Below are 13122 nucleotides of genomic sequence, written 5' to 3' on the forward strand. Positions count from 1 at the left end.
AAGGGGCTGTTTATTTTCTCAAAGATCTAAAAATAGGTACGGGCATTTTTTATATTTGCTTCAGTGCTAGAAGTTAAAACTGTCTGTGTTTTTATATAACTTTCAGCTTTTAAAGTGAAATAAAATTCAGTGGAGCAAGTGACTTGTTAGACTTAACACATGCTTTTAATTGATGTATTTATTTTACATCTAAAAACCCTGAACAGTGGGTGGCATGGTGGTGCCTCACAGTGCCAGGGTCCAGGGGTCTGTCTGTGTGGAGTTCTCCCTGTGTCTGCATGGGTTTTCTCCAGGTACTCCGGTTTACTCCCACAGTCCAAAGACATGCTGTTCTGGTTTTTTTTTTTTGGAACAAATGTTGCTCGGAAACAAAAGGAACAAGAGTTTATCTTCAAACTGGGAACTTTGGAACCTCTGGGAATGAACATTCTATTATATACTCTTGACACCATCCACAGAATTTTTGTATAATTACAAATCTTGAATAATAACAAGTTTACTGCACTGTGTTTACTTTTCTTTTTAAACAGCTGAAGAAGGGCTTTTGCTCAAAACATCCTTAAAATAAAAGATGTTTTAATCTTTTGAACCTTTTGTGCACATTTTTTTAAAACTGTTTCTTTCATATGCCTTCAATTTTGTACACTGCAGTTCTCTCTCTCTCTCTCTCTCTCTCTCTCTCTCTCTCTCTCTCTCTCTATATATATATATATATATATATATATATATATATATATATATATATATATATATATATATTCTTTTTTTTACAGTTTTGTTGGCCAGTATTGTACTTTTATTGCAAATAAATGTCCTCTAAACCATTAAGTACCAAATACATTTTTCTTTGAAAAAAGCAGAACAAACTTTATTTATGTAACTTGATACTTTTTAAATTAATATTTCTTCACAGAAAAAAAGACTGAAATCCTTTGTTTTAGCTAGAAACTGCTGCGTCCTATTTTTAGGACAGTCAAGAGTCAAGTTAGACACACCTGTAATCAGAGCAGTGGAATTTCACGCCGGCTAAGAAGCACAACACATAGAAAATGGAGTGGCTTTATCATGACTGTGGGAAGGAAGACACCAAGAAATGGATCATTTTTAGGCTTCAGTTTCTTATTTTCTATTGAGGCTTCTTAAAAGCGCCTGAAGGGCTATATTTGTTGAAATAACAGTTACATTTCGACTTCACTTTTGCGGTAAACAAAATTAGAGTAAGTTATAGGGGAAATTAAAATAACAGGTAGAGGATGGCAGTTAAAAAGGCTCCAAAACATTATAAATTAGCCTCTCCTCAAATGAGGACAATGGCACTTAATGGGTCGTGAATCTGTTCTACTGACTTGTACAGTGTGCACAAGGTAGAGCTAATTTAAATATTTCTAAAGCACAATAATACTGCTATATAAATTGGCTGTCATAGTTGTCCAAAGTCAATTTCAATTAGCAAGAATTGCAACTGTAATTATTACTAATGCTCACAAAAAATACCTCTCTAGGGCTCTCATTCTGATTATGTTTTTGCTAGGCTGTTGTCAACATTAATGCAGAATCATATTGAGCCATCCTTTACAACTATTCATTCACAAAGTTGAACTGTGTCCAAGTCAACACATTATAAACCAATGACTGGTACATTTTCTTTGCATCTTTTAAACCCAACAACTAAACAACAGCATTACAAACTGATATGAAAATAACAGAACATTGGGGCGCTAGTTCTTGCAGTCTAACTGCTTCTGTAACTCTTTTAAACCCTGTGATCCAGGCTGCATGCTGAGCTAAATGTGCCTCCCCTCCATACTAAGCTTAGATACAAGTAGATAGTTCAATAATTGGATAGTGGGTTTGTGAAACCTTGTCCAGAGAGCAGTTTAGTTTGAGAGCTCATATTACAACTAAAAATGCAATTATCCAAAACATGCATCGAAACCTTTTGAAATGCACGTAGAGAAGCCTGCATCTTCCCTTTGCAATACAGTTCCCCTCTCAATGCTGAAGACCAGACTTCAGAGGGCTAATAATAGCTGCTTCCTTGGCAGGTGCTTCCATATTCAGAGCACTGCTGCTTTACCACAGAAGTGAAAACAGCTTGGCAAACATGATGACTCAGCACACAAGTGGTCAAAACAGCATCATAGGTCATCGCTCGAGATTCATTGTCATAAAAATAGGAAGGCAACTGCAGACAAGGTGTTGAACGGGCCAGCGCGAGATGTTTGGCACCAACCCTGAAATTCCCTAAGGATTGAAAAGGCGATGGCTTACTGTTTGAACTAAAACTATAATTCTGTGGACAGCATTATATGAAATGGTAGAACACGTCTTATTTTATAGAGCATAATTCAATTATTATACCAAATATAATTGGAGATTCTGATATTAAATATTTAGTTGAAAAGAAATATCTAAAATACATGGATATATGAATGTCAGAGTATGTTAGAGTAGATTGCAATAATAAAATGCTGATTGAAGAAGAAAAAAACGATATCTGAATCTGTAGAACCGATTACAGTCTATTATTATTAATTAATTAATTAATTAATTGATTTCTTAGCAGACAGCCTTATCCAGGGCAACTTATAATTGTTACAAAGTATCACAGTACAAAGTATTGCATTATAAAATATCATGTTATAATGTTATAAAATATCGCATTATAGAATATCATAATACAGATAATAATACGTACAATAAGATTAAATTCAAGTAAGAGCAAAATAAAGTAGATAAGTAAGTAAGAGCAACTTTACCTAAGAGCAGTTATAATTAGGGCTTCTGTTTTTCGGGTTTTATTAATGGTATTTTTCGGTGCTTATCTTTTAGCTATTTTTTTTTATTTTCGTTTTTAATATAGTGTATGAAATTAGTGTTTTCAGTTACTTTTCAAAGTGCTTGAGCGTTTTTTTTCCGTCAAAATATGTACTAACTCGACAGTACTTGCACACTTTAAATTCTACCTTCTTTCCTTTGTTTTTCACAACGAAACCCTCTGCTAGTTTCGCAAGCTTCCTGTCTACTCCACACGGCCACTTGTGTTGCTACGGCTTTTCTGAATGGGAGGGGCTATGCTAAAGATACCTCAGCCGCCTCCCCCGTCTGAACTGTGGATAAGGGCTCAACTGAAAGACTGTCTGTGAAATAGCGAGGAAGAGGGAGGGAACTAGGAAGAGAAGCTGATGATATCATAGCCTCTCTGGAAGCTGGAAAGTGAGCACGCTGCTTGGAAGGATGGGGCGGACTGTTTTTAGTTTGGTTTTGGAGAAAAGCAAACGTTGTCTACATTCCTTCATTGCATCTGTTTAAGCTGAAGGGGATCTTTTGAAAATACTTTAGGTGTGAGACTCTGGAAGTGAAATCTGGAGGAGAATACTACAAAGAGTAAGTTTTACCCAAGCTGGGAAATGTCACCGTTGTTCAGCTGGGTGGCCAAGGTAAGAATTTCTTGCTCACACCAGTCCTTACTGTTGCTAGAAACTGTGACAATGTGTGCCAATTAAATCGCGAAATGAAATCCAACTGCGGTTACTCAACTAGGAACAAGGAACGTACAACTGAAATTACTATCTCGCAAACTTTGTAAAAGTTTCCTTTCACAAAAACATCACAAGGGAATAAATACTGGAGAGCGTTTTTTGTCAGTATTTCGTCCATCCAACAGTTGATAGACATTTCATGTTTCTATATTACCCTGAACCAAGAGTATATAGGCAGACCTTACAGAGTTATTAGACCACTTCAACTGCTTGGAAGTGGAATGCAAGCAACACCTATTTCCAGTATGGTTAAAATTAATCCCTGCAAGTTACACTCATGCTGCATGTGCTAATGCAACAAAACAAAACATGGTTATGTATCACATCAAGATTGAAGACAGCCAGCATCTTTGTAGTTTAGATAAACACTATTGGTTTGGTGGTTACTGTAATGTGTTGGAAAAACATGTTTCTTCATATGACTAAAAGTTTAACAAAAGTGTAGTCTGGGTGCCTGCTTTTGAAACAGCAGCCCTGTTGCATTCCACATCAAGAGAAAGGTCACCTTCAGTGTTATGGATCTAGCATCAATGTGGATGAAAACCAGAAGCAAGCCTTTGTTTTTTAAGGGCTGCAGATATGGGGAGGGCTATGCAGACACAGCACAGAACTTAAGTTGAATTAAATATCATCTCATGTTATACAGCGTATAAAATCTGTCACTCTTGAGATGAAGAAAGTACAGTGCTGTCTGAAAGCAAGATCCCCACACAGCGTTTTGTTTGTTTATTTATTTATTTATTATTGTTTAGTGCAGTTGCCAGTCTCGTTTTAGAATAAATAAGTCCGTGTGTTTTCTAAAACTACATATTGATGTGGATTTGCATGGTGTAATTGTTTTGTTAGGTACAGTTAATTTTGAAAAAAAATATTATGACCTAATAAAACATTTGTTTTGATGTTGGACAATGCAGAAAACTGCCTGAAAACCATCATTGTCAAAGCAAACAAAAAGAGTATTCTTCCTCATCCCTCTCGAAACAGAAGTAATTCATAATGTATTAAAGAGAATCTCCCTAAACAAAATCTAAATTTCAAATTTAAAATACATTCCTTTGTTTTCTTGTTGAAATTTTACATTTATTTTTGTCTTATGCACTTTCTGATTTGTCAGCAGGGCTAGAGGAAGGCAGAGTTCTAATTAATAACACCTTTCACATCTTCCACTGGCCCATTTTAAAAAGAGTGCAGCGAATATGTTGCCTTTCGTTTATAGTTGTAATAGCTGAGGATTTGGATAGCAGCCTGACTGGCAGTTTGTCTAGTCTAAACCTCTCTGTTTCTGGTACAGTAGATGGTCATCTGAGGAATTAAGAAACCCTTTGCAAGGGGGACCTTTTATCCGATTGCTAGATTTGTGATTCCAAGGTGGTACAGTAAAGGCAAATGGTTGTAATCAGTTAGATTTTCAAAACTCTAGACCAAGAACATGCAGGAAAAGAGATAAACGGGTGCCTAACTATTTCATGGGTCCAAAAAAACCTGTAAGTTGTTGGCTATGTAACCCTGTGGCTGTTGGTAAGAAAAAAGCCCTGATAACATCTTTGCTCATTGAACTTCAAAGCTTTAAATGCATTCCTTTTGGCCATCTGATAATGGGGTATATGTGAGAACATTTACATCACAGTGACTTTATTAAGAGCATTACAATAACCCTCCCATGACAGTGTGTCGACTCCCAGTCTCTAGCATTTACACAGTGCTTTTCTAACCCAGTCTTTGTACCCATGCAACCTCCTCTTTAATTATTTAGAATGTTACTAATTTGTGCAATATGTTTGTTCAGTGAGAAATACAAAAAAAAAAAAACATATTAAATTAAGTGACAAACATATTCAACTAGAAGTATTTCTCAATGTGTTCAATTGTTTTTTGTTTTTTTTTCTACCTGGGTTTCGTGGTTTTGTATTTGACTGGACACATTCAGATCAAGGCACCTATACAGAATAATGGAGAGCAAATGTATAGGCATCTAGTAAAGCTCCCTGTAACAGTACTGCATGATCTGTAATTAAATAAGTCAGGTAGCCACATACTCTATAGTAACTTCTGTTACGAAAAGGATCTAGCATAGTATTATCTCATTTCCCATACTGCTGATATGGGATGGAAACTGACTCATTCATTTTGAGGCCTTTCCTTCCATATCACAGAGGTCTCAGTATGTCATCACTAACCAATCACAGTGCAACATGTTCTTTGTATAGAGGTACTAATGGAGACTTTACACAGTTAAATACTCACATTATATAACTATACAACTTGGTGGAAAGTTGATGACATCATTAGCCCATTGCACTCTGGCCAAGGAACACTTCAGCAACATTCTTACAAGACTGAAAAAGGTTGAAAGACAAAATCAAGTAATGATTATGTAATCTGTTCTGGACATAGAAAAAGTATAAAGCACTGTGGATACTGCTGTAAACTATTAGAGCAATAAATATACTTCAAAAGAAACTCATCACTTACATTTGAGCATCAAAAGAAACTCATCACTTACTTTTGAGCATCAAAAGAAACTCATCACTTATATTTGAGCATCAAAAGAAAGTCATCACTTACATTTGGATAAAATTCACTCGATGTGATCTAAAAATAACAAACTCTGTTTTAGAGCAGGTGCAGTGACTTTTTCTTGTGCTGATTAACAACTGACATCACGAAGATGCTGCAAAATGATCTGTCGGTCTTTGGCAGGTGTTGTGACTCTTGGTCTCCCAGTTCAATGCCTATCATTGACAGAGTGTGTCTGGTTATACCATCTCGCCAGGTTTGAAATTGCTAGCTGTTAGCACCCAAGACGGCGAGCCACAGCACGCTGCCCTAGTCCAGCCTCCAACATGCCGATTGCACGAAGGCGCAGCTCTCTTGACAGACGTGTTGTATTGGTTTTTTTCTGTGATTTTCTTTATTTTATTCAAGCTTGCAATTCAACAGCTGAAATCACTCCATATCCAGTGTCCAATCAACTGTCTCACTAATTAGGTGATTAAGTACATATGCTTCAGTCATAGTCACTCAAGTGTGTCATGGACAAGGATGAATGATCCAGTGATTAAAAAGAAACCAAAAACATTTTGTCAATGTTCATTTATATACCTTATTATTATTTTTTTAAATAAATGTGTTATAACAGTGATACGTTTTCTTTGATTCTCGGTATACAAAATAGATTCAGGGTCCAATGTGTAGGAAATTGGAATTTAGTGCCCAGCATTTAGTAGGGGAACTACAATAACAATAGAAGGTTCTGGCATTTCTCACCCTCAGAATGGCATCCCTGATAAGAAAGAGTATTTGCTGTACCAGCAGCCCCAGACTGACTTGATATAGTGTTTTGGAATAACAACTGAAGATTTTGCTGATTAAATAGAATGTTGAGTAGCATGGTTTCTTCATTAGTTCATTTTTAAACAAATTATACTAACAGTTCCTTCAATATGATGTACAGTAACCTCTCATTCCATTTCAGTCGCATACATTACCATGACTCCACTCAGAATTACAGTTTGGACATTTTTGTATGGCTCTTAGGAGAAATGAGTGAAAATGCAGGAAGTTTTGATTAGATGATGAACTGGCATGTTAAGTCAGTGACCTTGTGCCCCTGTAGAAATGAAATGTTACTCATGCATAATGTCTCCCAGCCAGAGCGCGGGACCTTTAATAATTGGACTGTCTGTAAAAGGACTGACCTAAACCTAGACTGTTTTCTATAGTATAGTTTCTATAGCATATGTGTCAAGTAACATGTGCTACAGCAGCCCCAATCACAGAAACCTTTAACGGTGGCAACCATGGCTGTTTCCACTCAAACAATGCAGCAGGACCTAAGTGGTCCTACCCATGTGTCCCTCCTCACAAAAAACAGGGAAAAAGCTGATTAGCCCTGGAGCTGAAGCCATATGCTTCATAGCGCTAGGGTGAGCGTCCTGGGATCAATTCCAGCCTAGGGACCTGTCTGTGTGGAGTTTGCATATTCTGCCCATGTCTGCATGGGTTTTCTCTAAGTACTCCACTTTCCTCCCACAGTCCACAGACATGCTGCTCAGGTTGATTGGTCACTCTAAATTGCTCTCTGTGTGTGTGTGTGATGCCCTGCAATGGACTGGTGTCCCATCTAGGGTGTAGACCTGCCTTGTGCTCTGTGTCTGTTGGGTTAGGCTCCAGCTCACCCATGACCCTGTAAAGGATTAAGTGTTTAATGATAATGGATGGATTATTCAAGGGAACAGCAAACTGTAAAACTTTCTCTTGGTGACAGACCAGCAGCCTAATTACTGTTTTGTTTCATTTGAGGAAGATACATGAGAAAATGTTTGTTTTGAGGTTATGTGGTTATTTTGAGGGGCTGTCTCTTCCTGTTGGCACGTCATACATTCTCAATATAACATTAAACACAGCCAAATGCAACCCACACATCTTAGGGTGAGCAAACAGTGACCCTTGCATGCATGCTTCACTGGCTTTCTAAGGAAATCTTTCAACACCTTTGGCTTTAAAAAAGCCTTGTGTGTAGTTAACCCAAGGTTAGACGACACAACTAAACTGCATCAGTTTTAATTTCAATAAAATAATACTTTGGTGTACTAATTAACTATCTAACCAAAGTTTAAAAATGAATGCTATTATTCTGTAGTGAATTATTAATTTTATTTAATTTGAAGTGGTGTGGGAGAGTCATTTTTGTAAGTGTTTTTTTTTTTTTTTTCTTGAAGTTAAAATTTGATGTGAATAATTGTGTAAACAACAATATGAAGAATGCTTCTTTTACATTCATAGCCAGCAAGTTCATAAAGGGCTTGGTCTATCAAACGTGATTTCCAAATGAGTTGAGCTACCACCCAGACCCAGAGTTTGTAGTAAGAAGGCTTTATTTGCTGTGTGATTTAAGTGTGTTAACCATACAAATGTTTGGATCAGCTTTAAAACCTCCTGAAACAAGGCCTCAACAACAACCTGCCTGTTCTTCATTTAGGGAGGGTGAACATATAGTCACCATTAGCATAGCTGGAAGATGTGTTTTTCTGCTGTCTTTCTAGATAGGAACGCATGGTTTAAACATAGCAGTTCTGTATGCAGCATGGGTCTTTCTACTCCTGGTCATTGTTCCAACCAAGTTCTAAATTGTTTAATTGAACCAATGAAATCCAGACCCTGGAGTAATTAATTGTATAATGTAAACGTAAAGTGGAATAGCCCTGCAAGACTGTGATTGAACACCCTGATGTTCAAGTTCCAGTACTACACAGGTGGCACCAGTAAAACATAACATATTTGGGATTGGCCAAAAAAGTCTTGACATTGCAGTTTAACAGCATTGGAGGTCATTTAATTTTGTACCAATAGTACAGATGACTTCTGTCAGAGGCTGCATATAATGGATTTGGACTGCAGGCTATAGATCTTAGAGCACTGTTTTAATTAAAGAAAGTCGATTTTAAAATGCTGTGGATTAGGTTAATTGTACTGTGATTTGTCTTCAAAGATACATGAAAGATCAGCTCATTATCTCTCTCCTTGTCCTGGAAGAACACTTTGCTTCACTGTTGATCATTCAGTCTTTTCGCTATGTATTTTATCACAAACCCAACAGCTGTTCCCCGCACTGTCTACGAGAAAAGAGAAAAGAACAGTTGGCATCAACTAACTTGGTTTACTTGTAAGAGATATTTTTAAAAATGCCATACTTTTTCAAAGATTGCGATGATGCAGCAGTTGAGTATATAGAAAGTCTTTTGCAGACTAGTAATGTTTTTTGGTGAGGCTGAAATGTGTGCTCAAGAAAAGCGAAAAAGACCTGTCATTGCTTACATTATGGATGTCTTGTTATACAGTGGCTTGCAAAAGTATTGACCCCCCTTGGCATTTTTCCTATTTTGTTGCCTTACAACCTGGAATTAAAATTGATTTTTTGGGGGTTTGTATCATTTGATTTACACAACATGCCTACCACTTTGAAGATGCAAAATATTTTTTATTGTGAAACAAACAAGAAATAAGACAAAAAAACAGAAAACTTGAGCGTGCATAAGTATTCACCCCCCCCCCCCCCAAAGTCAATACTTTGTAGAGCCACCTTTTGCAGCAATTACAGCTGCAAGTCTCTTGGGGTATGTATCTATAAGCTTGGCACATCTAGCCACTGGGATTTTTGCCCATTCTTCAAGGCAAAACTGCTCCAGCTCCTTCAAGTTGGATGGGTTCTGCTGGTGTACAGCAATCTTTAAGTCATGCCACAGATTCTCAATTGGATTGAGGTCTGGGCTTTGACTAGGCCATTCCAAGACATTTAAATGTTTCCCCTTAAACCACTCGAGTGTTGCTTTAGCAGTATGCTTAGGGGCATTGTCCTGCTGGAAGGTGAACCTCCGTCCCAGTCTCAAATCTCTGGAAGACTGAAACAGGTTTCCCTCAAGAATTTCCCTGTATTTAGCGCCATCCATCATTCCTTCAATTCTGAACAGTTTCCCAGTCCCTGCCGATGAAAAACATCCCCACAGCATGATGCTGCCACCACCATGCTTCACTGTGGGGATGGTGTTCTCGGGGTGATGAGAGGTGTTGGGTTTGCGCCAGACATAGCGTTTTCCTTGATGGCCAAAAAGCTCAATTTTAGTCTCATCTGACCAGAGTACCTTCTTCCATATGTTTGGGGAGTCTCCCACATGCCTTTTGGCGAACACCAAACGTGTTTGCTTATTTTTTTTCTTTAAGCAATGGCTTTTTTCTGGCCACTCTTCCGTAAAGCCCAGCTCTGTGGAGTGTACGGCTTAAAGTGGTCCTATGGACAGATACTCCAATCTCCGCTGTGGAGCTTTGCAGCTCCTTCAGGGTTATCTTTGGTCTCTTTGTTGCCTCTCTGATTAATGCCCTTCTTGCCTGGTCCTTGAGTTTTGGTAGGCGGCCCTCTCTTACCAGGTTTGTTGTGGTGCCATATTCTTTCCATTTTTTAATAATGGCTTTAATGGTGCTCCGTGGGATGTTCAAAGTTTCGGATATTTTTTTATAACCCAACCCTGACCTGTTTGGAGAGCTCCTTGGTCTTCATGGTGCCGCTTGCTTGGTGGTGCCCCTTGCTTAGTGGTGTTGCAGACTCTGGGGCCTTTCAGAACAGGTGTCTATATACTGAGATCATGTGACAGATCATGTGACACTTAGATTGCACACAGGTGGACTTTATTTAACTAATTATGTGACTTCTGAAGGTAATTGGTTGCAGCAGATCTTATTTAGAGGCTTAATAGCAAAGGGGGTGAATTCATATGCACGCACCACTTTTCCATTATTTATTTTTTAGAATTTTTTTAAACAAGTTATTTTTTTCATTTCACTTCACCAATTTGGACTATTTTGTGTATGTCCATTACATGAAATCCAAATAAAAATCCATTTTAATTCCAGGTTGTAAGGCAACAAAATAGGAAAAATGCCAAGGGGGGGTCAATACTTTCGCAAGCCACTGTAGCAACAAGCTTTTAGGATACTGGACCTGCACGTGCTCTGGTTAAGTTAGATCTTCTTCAGGTCTAACTGTCAATGCAGGGGACGCATTTATAGGTACACGGATATAAAGCCATGTATAGGGTGAGACGTTTTTACTTTGTTACAAAGAATCATCGCCATAACAAATGGATTTGCCATTGGTTAGATATATCAATGTTGCTGTCAATGGAATGGCCCTATACCATTTTCTTTCTGGAGTTGTAGTCACATATAAACAAATACAGTGCATACAATAATGGTACAGTTAACACAGAAGACATAATGTTATAAAAATGTTAATATGAAATAGAATATCTGAACTTGCCTAACAAGCCTTCTATGTTATTATTGATACAGCTTGCCCCTGTTTTATTTGTCCTATTGTATTGAATTGCATACCTCTGTGTAGTTTTCCACATACTTCACAAGAAAATGACAAAATTTGAAAAATGTGACATTTCAAAATCTAACATTTCAAAACCTTTGGCCATATCTGTACAGTACTGAACTAGTTGTAATGCGTTTGGGGCGGAGGGGTGACTCAATAGATACATCCTGTAAAGACACAGTGCCAATTTATTGAGTAAATTGTGCTGTTGTGAGATTGAATGTGGGATTATCATAGACCTGAAAACAATCTGAGAAACTGGGTTTTTGGATAGAGTACATTTCTGAACAAATCTGAGAGTGAAGCACTGAATTTAACAACAATATGGCACCGCACACAAATCCTCCTACTTGAAGGTAATGCTATCTTGAGAGTTTGGTGTTGCTGTATTAAAACAGGCTGTAACAAGTCTAATTCTAATCGCCCTCCAGCAAGAAATAGGACCGGTGATACAGTTCTTGTTGGTGCATAGTTAGGGTTGCAAAGGGATGGAAAGTTTCTGAGAATTTTAGAAACTTTCCAGGAAGACACTAAATAAGCTCCAAAATAAATAAATAGTTTTATTTTTCAAAACATCATGCCAGCAGGTCAGGAACATTGATTTGATCTGTTGGCATGCTGTTTTGAAAAATTAAACTATTTATTTTGGAGCTTATGTAGTGTGCAGGTATTCTATATCTTCATTATTGCTTGGTCTACTTCGTACCCTGCACCTTTTTCGATTCATGGATGTACGTATAAGTAACTTTGATTCCTTATTATAAACTTAAATATATTTTCATTAGTTATCAACATAATTTTACCAATTTTAGGTCACAGAGAACAGTGCACCTTCTGAAACAATTGAGTTACCCTGGGCATCCTGAGCCAAAATCACTTACCTGTTCAATATTAAAAATGAAAATTCCCAAAGTTCCCTAATGTTTCCAAAAATGCCCAGTATTCCCACAACATTCCCCAAATTGTCAGTGGAAATTTACTGCTCTCAGATTTCCTAGGAATGTTGCAACCCTATGCATAGTGTACTGTAATCTTTTTTTATATCTGATGCATCGTGTTGTACCACCCAAGTAACTATTGTCAGTTTAGCAATGGGACACACAGTAACATATTTTGTGCAGTTAGCAGCCAGATTAAATGATCATGTATTGTTCGTATTCACTACATTAGTATGTGCTGTCCAATATATATGAACTGAGCTTTCATTACAGCATGTCGAAATAGCTGACATTTGCACAAATTGAATTCACAGCTGGGGCCGTGACAGTCCAGCTGGTGTCTGCTGTCTGGAGCTGGAAGATGGTGGCACTGAATTGTTTTCTGATATGCAGTTAGCTAGCCAGAGAAAGCGGTAGCATCCTCTAGCTGATTACAGAGAAGTTAGTTTAATCAGGAACTGCAGAGAAATGCAGCAGAAGTTAGCGGCTACAAGTTTATCGACTTTTTGGGGTTGTACAGACACTTGGAATCATTCATAAAATTAGCGTATAGCAACAGGTCCAACAATAATGTCATGTTTCTTGGTAACTGTGTTGAGAGCATCACCTCTTTAGAGAAGTGTCTTACATGCCACCAGGTTCAGCATGTCCTCTAGAATACAGTGTGTGGCTATCTTGTGATAAAGGTACTGTTTACTGAAAGGGTAGACTTATCACAAAAGTAAGACACATTATGAATTTCTTTATCTAGTCTGAAACCTTTCTT

The 13122-nt window shown here is 37.6% G+C and overlaps 1 protein-coding gene across 5 annotated transcripts in view; it reads left to right on the plus strand.

The window, feature by feature from the left end:
- LOC121329177 (TBC1 domain family member 1-like) overlaps window positions 1-13122 on the plus strand; it is an 87770-nt gene that overhangs the window by 11738 nt on the left and 62910 nt on the right. Inside the window, exon 1 of one of the 5 annotated variants that reach the window (XM_041274642.1) lies at window positions 3188-3440. The exons of the other annotated variants lie outside the window; for them this stretch is intronic. Coding sequence (XP_041130576.1) covers window positions 3411-3440 — 30 coding nt within the window. The 5' untranslated portion in view covers window positions 3188-3410. Of the gene's footprint in view, window positions 1-3187; window positions 3441-13122 lie in introns of those variants that run through there. 5 annotated transcript variants of the gene reach the window in all.

The sequence above is a fragment of the Polyodon spathula genome, chromosome 2, assembly GCF_017654505.1.
Source record: "Polyodon spathula isolate WHYD16114869_AA chromosome 2, ASM1765450v1, whole genome shotgun sequence".
Lineage (NCBI taxonomy): Eukaryota > Metazoa > Chordata > Actinopteri > Acipenseriformes > Polyodontidae > Polyodon > Polyodon spathula.